The sequence below is a fragment of the Dendropsophus ebraccatus genome, chromosome 2 (assembly GCF_027789765.1).
Source record: "Dendropsophus ebraccatus isolate aDenEbr1 chromosome 2, aDenEbr1.pat, whole genome shotgun sequence".
Lineage (NCBI taxonomy): Eukaryota > Metazoa > Chordata > Amphibia > Anura > Hylidae > Dendropsophus > Dendropsophus ebraccatus.
In genome coordinates, this window is record NC_091455.1 from 72,277,173 (window position 1) to 72,290,534 (window position 13,362).

The following is a 13,362-nucleotide window of genomic DNA, read 5'->3' on the forward strand; positions in this document are numbered from 1 at the left end:
ATAAAAGAAATGCGTTTTTTTGTTCAATTTCACCACACATTGAATTTATTCCTGGTTTTACAGTTTACTTTATGCAAAAATTCAGCCTATCATTGCAAAGTACAATTAGTGGCGCAAAAAATAAGGGCTCATGTGGGTTTCTAGATGTAAAAATGCAAGTGCTATGGCCTTTTAAACACAAGGACGAAAAAACAAAAACACAAAAAAGAAAATTGGCCCCGTCCTTAAGAGGTTAAGGAATGTCTGTCAAGTGTACAGTATATGCCCTGTTGAAGCAAATGGATATACAGTAAATGGAGCCTTCTATTGTTGGCTTGAGTTAAAAGGAACTGCACAGAGAGCATCAATGGAGAATCCAGCTCATCTGTGCATTATAAATGCTGCCCATTGATTTTAACAGACCCCATTTAAGGTTATATTTACCGTACAGCTTCACTGATCAGCCAATACATGCCTGACAACCTGAGAGAGAATCATGTCAAGTCAATCACCATAGTAGAAGGAAGACACACCTGCACTACTTACATGAAATGTATTCAAAAGTCTCTCCTTATACAGTACCACATACTTTGTCCTTCATGGTATAAAATCCTTTATGATCCACTGTAAACTACCCAGCTGTGTAGATAGTATAAATATCTTGTCAACTCATCTTCTGAAATGCCATAGATACATATAAGATCTCATTGGTGAACTTCATAATATAAGGTGGCCAGGAATGGCTTACATCGATCCCTGCTGAGAGCTAAAATCACTGTAGTGTTTCTGTTACATGAAATTTGACACAACATTCTAAGCACACAGCCATTTATTTTAGTAGTCTTTCCCTTAAAATATCTTAACAGATTTCTGGTTATTTAGAAATCTGTCAGCTGTTCTATAGGGAGGATTTAAAGCAACTGTGTACTCATATTCTGACCACCCCAAACCGCTTGTACCTTCGGATTGCTGCTTTTAATTCAAGATCTGTCCTGGGGTCTGTTTGGCAGGTGATGCAGTTATTGTCATGTGTCAAAAAGGCGTGGCCTAGAGCACCCATGCCCTGGGATTGCAACACCCCTCCGTCCTTCCACATCACTACTAACATCCCCCAGGCAGCATTTTTCCTATTCCTCACCTGTCTAAAAAACTGCACAGGGGCCTTAGCGATCCAACTCATGTGCAGTGTTCACACAGGTGATAAATAGCAGAAATTGTTCTGGGGGCATTCCTAATGATGAGGAGGGTGGAGAGGAGAGACAGAGGGGTGTCGCAATCCTAGGGCATGGGTACTCTAGGCTACGCTACAAGGGCTGAAAGTTTAAAAGTTATTTTTAGGACAATAACTGCATCACCTGGACCCCAAAGGACCCCAAGACAGATTGTGGATTAAAAACAGCTATCTGAAGGTACAAGCGGTTTGGCGGGGGGGGGGGGGGGGCAGATTGTGGGTACAGAGTTGCTTCAAATCCTCCCTTTAGAACAGCTGAAAGATTTCTAAATTACCAGAAATCTGTTGAAACATTTTAAGGGAAAAGCTACTAAAATAAATGTCTGTGCGCTTAGATCAGAGTTGACACCAATGAGATCCACTCATATGTAATGATTACACATCACATGATCATTTTGACTGCACTTAAAAGGAACCTGTCACCGCAGGCACAGAGCCCGCCCGACCCCCCGGTACAGCCCCCGGATACTTACCCTTTCCGGCAAGTCCCGCTCCTGGAGCCAGTCCCGGGACGAAGATATTAGCGCCCGAAGCCGTGCATGCGCGCTGCAGAGATGGGTCCGATGCCTATAGAGAATGACGGCGCCATTCATTCTCTATGGACATCTGACTCATCTCAGGTAATTTGCATAAAGCGCGCGCAGGCTTCAGGCGTTGATATCTTCGTCCCGGGACTGGCTATAGGAGCGGGACTTGCCGGAAGGGGTATGTATCCTGGGGCTGCAACGGGGGGTCGGGCGGGCTCTGTGCCCGTGTCCCCGGTGACAGGTTCCCTTTGACCTTGCTGAGATGTGAGTGCCTTGTAAAATGTAGTTGCTTTTTGTTGTCTTAAGAACAGCTGGCTACAAACTTTTACTGTGTTTTTACTCTAATGTAAATTTTTGTGTCTGTTACCCACTCAAAACAATAGCAACAGTTAGAATAAACTGCTGCATTGTTTGTAAGGTATGCATTTGAGCAATAATATACCAATCTTGTTTTGTGACTGTTTCTTTTCATACCTAGAGCCAGCTGCATAAAAAAAATCTGATAAAAAGGCCAGAAGAACGCCAAAAAAATAACAAACATTTTTGTTTATATTTAGTACAGACTTTAAAGGGGTAGTGCGGCGTTTCAAAATTATTCACTAAATTGCACACATTACAAAGTTATACAACTTTGTAATGTATGTTATGTATGTGAATGGCCCCCTTCCCCGTGTTCCCCCCCACCCACGCTAGATTCGGAAGTGTGATGCACTATACTCACCTGATACGTGTCGACCTCCGTCCGCCATCTTGCGGACCCCCGTCCGCATAACTGTGCTCAGCCAATCGTGGCTGAGCAGCTGATGATGCGGCAGAGGGGGCCGGCATGAGGGACGGATGGAGCAGTTTGGCCGGCCTCCCGAAGATGACATCATTGTCCCAAGATGGCGGACTGGGGTCGACACGAATCAGGAGTATAGTACATCACACTTCTGGGTATAGCGTGGGTGGTGGTGGGGGAACACGGGGAAGGGGGCCATTCACTAACATAACATTCATTACAAAGTTGTATAACTTTGTAATGTGTGTTATTTAGTGAATAATTTTGAAACACCTCACAACCCCATTAAGCTAACATCTATCCACAGTGAGGGTATGTTCACACAACAGAATCCGGGGGGGGATCACCCGTTGTGGATTCCGCATCTCGTGGCCGCACGCATCTCTGACTGTGCCATAGGCTCCATTCTATGTCAGGAAGATTCCGTCGTCCACCCGAAGAATGAACCCGCGGCAAGTGATTCGCCCGGGTTCTGTAGTTTGCACATACCCTTATTGTTGCCAAATAAAAAGAATCCAAGTAAAAATGGCAGGAAAAAGAAAAACAATATGGTCCTTTTCCAAAAAAAAATTTAAAGTAAAAACACCACAACCACAACCTCGCAAAGTCTTTTTTTGGCCGCTTGACGGCCGACCAAATAATGACCATAATTTCAAAACATTAGCCGTTTTGCAATAACAGCTATTATTTGGACACAAAATGATGGTTGTCCAAGAAAAGAGCCAAAAAAGTGTGGTCTATATTTAGGAAATGTATATTTTGGAAATGCTTCTGTCACGACCAGTCACACCAAACACACAGAGACAGTGAGCCCTAAGCTCAGCCCCGCCCACTGACTCTACCTACTTGCCCCCCTAGGCTAAACCCTAGGGCAGCAACTGGGCGGCGGTCCCTGCACTGGCTTGGTGGGACAAAAAGACAAGACAGACAGACAAAACGAACAAACACAATAAGAATGGTCGACAGTCCGGGTCACAACAGTCTGGCAGCAAAGGTACAAAATCAGGATCCAAAAGAGTAGTCAGAAAACAGGCAATATGGTCGGGGGCAGGCAACAAGCAAGCGAGGTCAAAAGAAACTAAGCAGGAGTCAGGAGAAACCAGAAAACAGAACACACAAGCAGGCAGAGACTAAGTCAATAACCGGCAAGGCACAGGCAGAAACAGAAATCTTAAATAGGACACCAGGAACCAAGTCCAGAAGATGATAGGAGGGACCAGCTGTCAATCACTGAGGCAAAGGCAAGTTAACCGTTACATGACCAGGGAAGCTTAGAAGCACAGACACGGGTGGGGCAGGGAAAACAATTAGCAGACCAGAAGAAAAAAGACACAGTTCAGACAGGGCAAAAACAAGGCAAACAAAACACAGAATAAATGGAAGATTATGGCTAAAATCGCAGTCTTTGGCGCAGAGGTCGAATCTTCGCAGCAGAGGGTGGCACTGATGCCTTTTCAGGCGCGATCATGACAGCTTCAGTGTAAAGATAAATGCCCACAAACAAGCACTGGCAGTCAATATTTGGTTTCAATTGACAGGTCTACAGGAAGTGCACTGGTGGTTGTTTATGCATAGTGAATTCTTTCCCATTTTCTGGTTTACCAACATCTAGCATTTAAGGATTGAATAGTGTGATGACATGCAGGTCTGCCAGCAATTATATGAATAGCAGGTACTAGCCTTGCTTGCTTAAGGGACAGGCACTGTTTCAGACCATGCAAAGTCCCACATTTAGAAATTCAGTATAACTAATAGTAATAAGTCAGAGGGGTGGTAAATACAAAAAAAAACAGCTTTGATGTGTTTCATAAAAAAAAGCTTACTTAAAGCAATATTGTATTCACCAACCCACACTACCCAAACCACTGGTACTGTCCTATTACTGACAGTAAGTCCTTCCCTGCATGCCTCATTGACAACTTTTACCCTAACTAAGGCACCAGACACATTTTAAAAGACACAACTTGGAAGGACTCACGGTAATCAAATGGACAGCACATACGATTTGGTGGGTGGGTTGATGGATACAGTATTGCTTTAACCAATCACTGGCCATAGTGTTAACCCAGTTATGAAGCACTTGGGGGCCAGCCTAGGACAAGTTTTTTTTTTTTTTTTTTTTTTTTTTAGCACATTCAGGCCAGAAATGTAATAAAATATAAGACAGCGCTCCATAGCGTAATTCAGACAGGACTGATTTGGTGAAAGTAAGCACCTAGAACACTCACCTGAGAAGGTTGTGCTGGTGTAAGGCATTAGAAAAGAATTATGCCAGCGATACAACGCGTTTCGACACCGGTCCGGTCTCTCTATCAAGTGTCTAATAATAAAGACACTTGATCAAGAGACCGGGCTGGTCTCAAAACGCGTTGTGTTGCTGGCATAATTCTATTAATAAATTTTATGATATTTTATATCACTATTACCCCTTAGACCTGCGCCTGTTTTACCCGTCTTGGAGTGGAGGAGGATACTGAATGCCAGAAATGTGTATCGGTGGGAGTCTGGGTGCTAAGACTCCTGCCGATCACTAGATGGGCTAAGAAGCATATGCTCTACCCCTTCATCAAGAGCAATAATGAGCAGTCTACAGAATTATAATAGAAATCTATGAAACTTTTGCTAATTCCGTATACCAAAGTTTTATAGACTTTCATTATAACTGTACACTGCTCGTAGTAGCTGTTTAGAGCGGAAATAAAGGGGCAAAACGCGTGCTGCGGTGTGCATCCTCCCCTTCGTTTTAGCGATAGTTAGGGGTCTCATCAGGTGGACCCCCAATGATACAAACTTCTGACATGTTGCTAAGGTAACTGTAAACTGGCAGCATGGATATATGCATATCCGTGCTGTCAGTTTCCCTTTAACAGTCTACATGTAGTGACACATTACAGTTTGTTGCCTGCCTTCATACCACAATGTTAATTACTGATGGAATATTATACACTAATCACACCTCTTCATTGTATCAGCAATCTATTTTGCTTTGTACTTTTGCAGAAAAAAAGTATAACTTTGCTTCATGAATAAATATTAAATGCTTTTCATTCCTTTGCTATCAATTTGCAGGGTTTTTTTTCTCTTTGCAGAGCATTGCACTTAGATTGCTAAGATTTATTTCCATAACAATAGTCTCATTAGTTTTACAGCCTGTACAAATCAAGATATTGTTCTTGTTACAGCTGGCTTATAGATAGTCTACATATTATTAGACCTTTCTGGCCTCCCTGTGTTTACAAAGGGTATGAAATCATAAGCTTGTCTTACTTGAAGACTTATTTAGTAGATATTCATCAATAGCAGTCAGTGTTGTGAGTTTGCTGGCTGATAGAAGATCCCTTTAATGTAGGATTGCAGCGGATGCATAGGTACAATTCTTTATACCTAGTTAGTCACCTCTATTTAGAGATGTGATCATTAAAACTGCTAATCCATCCTAACATTAGTTAATCTAACTGTGCAGCCACTAAACCCCTGGTATATGGAATCTTAGTGAGCGTTAAGGTTATGTGTCCTTTGCAATAGTTGGGACATATGTAACAATAATTGTAGCTACACATAAAACAAAGTTGCAGATGTCATAGGCAAATGTAGATATAAGGATGACCAGTTTATTTGGCACTGCACATAGTGATATTCCAGTGTTGTATATGTGCTTTTTATAACATTGCATGTACAATGTACACCCTCTGCATTATATTGATGGTAAACTCTGAGCAAATGTAGAGCTGGGGGTATTGCCGTGCATTGTATGGGGTTTTTTCTTTTGGGTTATGTTAAAGGACAACTCCAACGAATTTTTTTTAAGCTTATTTAACACACATTACAAAGTTATATAACTTTGTAATGTGGTTAAATACCCGGTCTGGCCCCCTTCCCCCACTTTCGGACTCCCGACCCCCCCGCCCGGAAGTTAAAGAATATATACATTGCCTATTACGATCGTCACGGTCCTCTTCTCCCGGGCAGCATCTGGTGACGACGTTATCAGAACCGGGGGGCGGTCTGGGTCTTCTTCCTCCTCGGCGTCTTCATAGAGAGTGAATGGGATGGAAAAGGCTGCTGGTGCACATGTTGATTGGCTGATTGGCTGAGGTTGCTGGAAGCCATGTGATGCGCTCCAGCCAATGAAAAGGCTGCTGGTGCGCAAGCGCACTGGCAGCCTTTTCCATCCCCAGGACCCGGAAATCAGAGACATCGCTGGACTGCGGACGGCGGTGACGGTGAGGCGGACGGCGGGCGAATGGAGTGGCGATCGTCACCGGAGGGATGGTGAGTATGGTGTCTGTGTGTGTCTGTGTTTTTTTTTGGGGGGGGGTCCCACGGGAGTTGTCCTTTAATCCTTGTGTCATGTGCCACCCCCTATAAAACATAGGATATATCAGTTATATCAGTTTTGATCAGAATGCGCCTTTCTTTCAGGTTTGGTTTCATAAAGTGCAAATTTACGTCTGCTGAGTCTGTACGTATGTGACTGCACATACAAAAGAAACAGTGCAGTGGTTTTTAGCTATGTACGCTACTTGGGATATCATTCTATACTTATTTTGTATTATTATGTATATATTGTATTATATATTTTGTAGGAGGTAGCTGTATTGTAATTATTTTAAAGGAGAACTATCAGCAGGTTAGACTAACCTAACCTGCTGATAGCTCCCTAGCGGACACAGGGTGCTAAGGATAAATGTATGTTAATGGTGGTCGGTAGGCCCTTTGGGCATGGCTAGACATAGCTCCCCCCCCCCCCCCCCACACACACACACAGTGATCTCCCTCCCTCCATTAATTATCAATGGAGGGGGACTGCCAAATTGGCACTCGGAGGGGCGGTAGCCATGCCCCCAGTGCTCCTACCCGGGACCAGCTAACAGCACGGGAATGGTGCTGAGGATAATTGTCTAACCTGCTGATAGTTCCCCTTTAAACTGTTAATACTGTGAACGCAAAATTCTACAAATATGTATCTATCATAGTATTAAAAGTACTGGCAGGGGATTATCTTGTGACAGTGGCATTTGTCCATGAGTGGGATGGATTAAGCAGTACGTAAATGGTCAGCTCTTGAAATTGAGGTATTGGAGCTTGACATGGGCCAAATTGTGATAGCTAGACGACTGGGTCAGAGCATCTCCAAAATGGTAGGTCTTGTGGGGCATTCCTGGCATGCAGGAGTTAATATCTGCCAAGAGTGGCCCAAAGAACCCATTAACCAGCTACAAGGATATGTGCACCTAAGGCTAATTGATGCACATTGGAGCAAAGGCAAGTCCAAAGTCACAGGGGCTGGTGTAGCACAAATTCTGTTGCTTACCAGGGTAAAAGTTGGGGCCGAGATATCCCATGGGAAAAAAGCCAGCTGATAGAAAAAGCATCATGCTCTGGACAGAAACTTTGAATTCTGAATACATGCAGTTGTTATTTGACATGTACCACCTACCAGCCTAAGGTGCCCAGCAACAATACAAAAAATGTTTAGGAATGGATTGATGAACATGATGAAGAGTTAATGCATTGGCTTAGCCTCCGAATTTTGCAGATCTCAATTTGATCAAGTACTTGTGGGATGTGCTACCAAAGAAGCCAGATATATGGAGATGTCTTGATGCCAAATACCGAAGGATAAAAGAAAAACAAGGGACATTGCTCCATTGCGCGGATCAGCTGGACTAAAAGGGGTAAAGGGATAGAATATGGTAACCCTCACCTGATGGAGTTGTGCTGATAAGGAGGCACAACTCTCGGAATAGCATGAAAAGTATAAACCTGCGAACCGCAGCCACTCCTGGACTTCACCAAGTGAATAATGAGGAAAAAAACACCAAACTCCAACAACAGGGATCCAGGTGCAAGCCCGACTAATGGTGACCAGATGAATAATGTATAACTATAACAGTTTATTTTAAAAACCAACGCGTTTCGGAACTGTACCGGTTCCTTTTTCAAGAGTCATAACATTACAGGAGAGACACTCAACACAACTTATACCAAAAAGAAATAGTGATGTCAATAAGATAGGTGGAGCTACTCCACCCATCAGGGTTAACTCCTAAAGAGCTGACACAAAACATATACAATTAATTGTTACTACTTAAAAAACATGCAGATAGCATAAAGACATGTACAATTGGTTAGTACTGCGGCTACATAAAAAAAAGCGTATAAAAAAGCAAAAAAAAAAAAATTAAAAAAAAAAAAAGAGAAAGAAAGAAATACGCAGTTTTTTATGTACCCGCAGTACTAATCAATTGTACATGTATTCATGCTATCTGTATGTTTTTGTTATGTAGAGTAGCTTCACCTATCTTATTGACATCACTATTTATTTTTGGTATAAGTTGTGTTGTGTGTCTCTCCTGTAATGTTAAATCGGTACGGTTCTGAAACACGTTGGGTATTTTTTTTAAAAACTTTAATAGTTTTACATTATTCATCTAGTCACCATTAGTTGGACCTGCGCCTGGATCCATGTTGTCGGAGTTTGGTGGTGTTTTCCTCAAATACCGAAGGACACCTTCAAAAGTGGCTAAGGACTTGCATCTAATGGGGATGGATAGCAAGGGACTAGTGGGGACTTGAATCTAATGGGGATGTCCATAATACACAGGCATATGTTTTTTTTTAAACAAAGGAGCCTATATCATCTTATGCTATTTGTCTAAAAATATGTGGACCAAAAGGAAGGGTAAGGGAAGACAAGTGTATATAACGTTATGCAGATTTATCCTTGTGAATGATTTCTGCCTTGCTATGATAAAAGGATTTACATTACATCTGGTTACTGGACATTTAAACTCACATGGTGACATCCATTTTTGCAGTGCCAGCTTTTCTTCAGTTCTGAAGCTGTCATTACATTCTTATGATCTATCTCCAATCTAGACTTGTCTGCTCTCGACATGTCTGCTGCCTGGTTGGTTTTGATAACACTTCTGTACTGTATAATTGTGTCCTACTGTGCCCTCCCATTAGTACCAAAGTAAGACCGGATGCAACTTTAAATATTTCAGCTATGTGTGTTGTAAGGGTTTTAAAGGGAACCTGACGGCTACTTCTCTTAGAGCCACATGCAGCACTGGCAGGCATGCTTATTTGAAGATAGTGTTTGTTATGTCTGTTAGGACCACAGTGTAGTTTGGCTAAACCTACAGTTTATTAGGTGCAGCAGGATTTGAGCCAGAACCTTCCCTTCTTCCCATAGTAAGGGTATGTTCACACTGAGCAAATATGGCAGAATTCTGCGGCGGAACCTTCCGCAACTGAATCCTGCCGTGCTTAGTGTGTCATTGCCTGTCTATGGGAGAGTGCGCGCCTCTCGCTGCCGCGGTTTTCCGTTCAGAGAAGTGACATGTCACTTCTTTGAGCAGAGAGGGGAGGAAGCGGACGCGCACGCGCCCTCTCATTCACTCACTGTAGGACACTGAGCACGGTGGGATTCCACTGTATTTGCTCAGTGTGAAGATACCCTAATGGTGAGAAAGTTGTCATTTAGTGGTGGGTGGGGAAAGCCCACTTTTTTATTAAAACATTGGACATTTCTTTGGATGACTGCGATGGTATTATTTTGCAAACAACAAGCTGTACGTTTCACCAAACTGGAGACACGGTCTTCAAATCAGCTTGCTGGTCACCATTGCCTGCAGCTCTCAGAGAAGGTAGCTGACAGATTCCGTTTAAGCCCTTTATCCCCCCTACAGTGTAACGTTGTTCACCACAGCATTCTGTGCTTAACATCTTGAGTCAATATTATAATTATTACAGTATATGTTTGTAATCCAGTAGGACATAACAGTATTGGACTAAAAGCGCTAATTAAAAAAAAAAAAAAAAACATATAACAAAAATAAAAGATGGATGTTAAATCTATCTATCTATCTATCTATCTATCTATCTATGCAAAAGATAATTCAGCAGCACTCCAATGTAGTGCGGTGCCAGCGAATCCAGTCCCGACCAAGGACACAAAAGATAGGCAGTGGGTACTCAGTACACAGCACTCAGGATTTCAAATGTGAATAAGGTTCTGTTTATTTCATCAGCAAATCTTCAAACAATAAAGTGCAGCACACAAAATACCATAGAGCACTGTGTGCTGCACTTTATTGTTTGAAGATTTGCTGATGAAATAAACACAACCTTATTCACGTTTGAAATCCTGAGTGCTGTGGATTATCTACTGCCTATCTATCTATCTATCCATCCATCTATCTATCTATCTATCTATCTATCTATCTATCTATCTATCTATCTATCTATCTATCTCCTGTGTCTACATACAGTATGTACAGATGTGTCCATTGTCCCCTTTCCTCAGATTTAGTTATGGATTCTAATTTTTCATTATGCAAATTCAAAATTGTATTGGGGCATAAAAAAACATGGATCAGGCAACAAGATCACAACCACTGGGCAAATATGTAAGAGGAGAGGCCTCCCCACTCTCATATATGGGCAGTGTCCCATTGGAATGGTATGGTGGGTCACATATTGGTGTTGCTGCTTCATTCATTGTGTAAGCTGAATTATTATCCAGCTTAATACTGTACTAGGATGTTTCCACAACTCCCGTAGTGAATAGAGAGGCTCTCATGTGTAAGGGCCCTATTACACCAACAGATTATCTGACAGATTTTTATTTAGCAAAAGCCAGGAGTGGACTATAAAATATGAACAAGTCATAAAGGAAAGACTGAGATTTCTCCTTTTTTCAAATCAATTACTGGCTTTGGCTTAAAAAAATCTGTTAGATAATCTGTTGGTTTAATAGGGCCCTATGACCCTCTACTCCATTCTAATGATAGACTGGGGTCCATGTTCCCAAGATCGCGGGGTGCTCCGGAGGTAAAACCATTCATAATCAGCTAATTTTATAAGTTAGTCAATCAGGACCTCCAGCCAAAATCAAAATTTTGCTGCAGGCAGGGGCAGGGTAGAGCATAACAAGCTCCACTTAGCTCTCTCCAGGCCTCCGCAGAGCTGCCTTACTTCCGCCAGAGCTCATTTTCCTTCTGGGTGCGTTGTCATCACAACTCAGTACCCAACCCGGCTAATGGATTGCCTGCTCCATCAGCCGGGTTGTAACATAACCAAAGCAGAGCACGGTACGGCAGCGCTGCGGGGGCGCGGGAACAGGTAAGTAGAGCTTCTTTATTATGTTCCTAATGCTCCCCTGCCTCCAGCTAAATTTTCATGTTGGCTGGACTTCACTTTTAGGCATATGGATCTTTTATGGGTCTCCTTCCCCACCAACGCACACAACACGATGCTAGGAGAGCATTGATGACTTTTGTTTTTCTTTTAATCCTATAAGCTTTTAATTGACTACCTCCTACAAGCAATGATGACAGGTGTAGATATTCAGCAATTGCAATTGACTATGTGCCAAGGCAGTCATTTGCATCTAATAGTGATCAATATTCAGAAAAGAATATGCATTCAACATGTATGTTATGCAGGGAAATTGACTACTTAATAATAACTCTTAACATTTGACCTCTACCTTTAACCAACCTTATTAGATTATATAATCTTTCGTTCACATTTCTGAATATATTTAGATACTTACAAATATCAAATAGTGTATATCATTCTATGGTATTGCCATTTCCGTACTATGTGACAATGATTTCATGTTGGTTTTTAATAAACATTTACTTTAACTATGATTGGTCAGAAAGTGTTGTAGGCAGTGAATGTGTCTTCTCTTTGAATTGTTATAAATATGTCTGCTTTTTTTGAATGCATTGCCAGCTGGATGTCTAAAAAACAGGGCAAACATAATAACAACAAAGCAATCAATCAGCTATTCTTTACTGCAGCAACATCTGTTTCTGGGCACAGAAGAATGAATATTCAATGTACAGTTATGGAAAATGCAAAAATTTTGTATGTTTTTTTCTTTTCTCTTTTCAGGGCATAAATGGAAGAGATGCTCCTTTAAAAGACATAACAGTGAATAATGATCGTCGATTTGTGGCCATATTTAATGTGGTGAACACAACAAAGAGAGATGCCGGCAATTACCGTTGTATGATCCGTACTGAAGGAGGAGTTGGAGTTTCAAACTATGCTGAATTGGTTGTTAAAGGTACTCTACAATGTGATACATGTTTATAGTTTGCTCTTTGTATTCATGTCAAGGTTATCTCGCTTGTTCTTTGAATCGTTTACCTTGGAGAAGATATGAATAAAGTGGGTGAAATTTCCTTCTGTGAATTGATAGTAAATGGGATTTGTATCGGGCATTTTCTAGAAACAAAACATTTTTAAACATCTGTAACTTAGATATTTTGCTATTAAAATAAATTCTAGCCCTAAGGGTTAGTGAACAACATTGCACTGAATTCTTGAAAAATGGAGACATGTGTTAGGAACCGGACAGCAGGACAAGACAAACAGTGAGCCCTAAGCTCAGCCCCGCCCACTGTCCTCTACCTATTTGCCACAATCCGCCCTAAAATGGCGGCGAGCAACTGGGCGGCAGTCCCTGCGCTGGCTAGGTGGGACACAAGGACAAGACAGACAGACAAAACACAATAACAAATGGTCAACAGTCCGGGTCACAACAAACGGGCAGCAAAAGTACAAAATCACAATCCGAAGGCAAAGTCAATATACAGGCAGTATGGTCAGGGGCAGGCAGCAAACAAGAATGGTCAGAAAGGCAAAGCAGGGTCAGAATCAACAGAGCAAGAATAGAAACACAGAACCAGGCAGAGACAAGCTCAATATCCGGCAATGAGAGCACAGACTGGGTTAGTTATATAGGAGGCCAGGATTCTGGTCCAGAATGTAATTGGACCATCCCCCTGATCTCCAAGCACAGACACCTGAGAACAAGACAG

The 13,362-nt window shown here is 42.1% G+C and overlaps 1 protein-coding gene across 4 annotated transcripts in view; it reads left to right on the forward strand.

The window, feature by feature from the left end:
* The window catches only part of PTPRM (protein tyrosine phosphatase receptor type M), a 597,029-nt gene that overhangs the window by 213,155 nt on the left and 370,512 nt on the right, over positions 1 to 13,362 (forward strand). For all 4 annotated transcript variants that reach the window (XM_069957755.1, XM_069957756.1, XM_069957757.1 and 1 more), the window contains exon 6: positions 12,431 to 12,605. In XM_069957755.1, the coding sequence (XP_069813856.1) occupies positions 12,431 to 12,605 (175 nt within the window). The remainder of the gene's footprint in view (positions 1 to 12,430; positions 12,606 to 13,362) is intronic.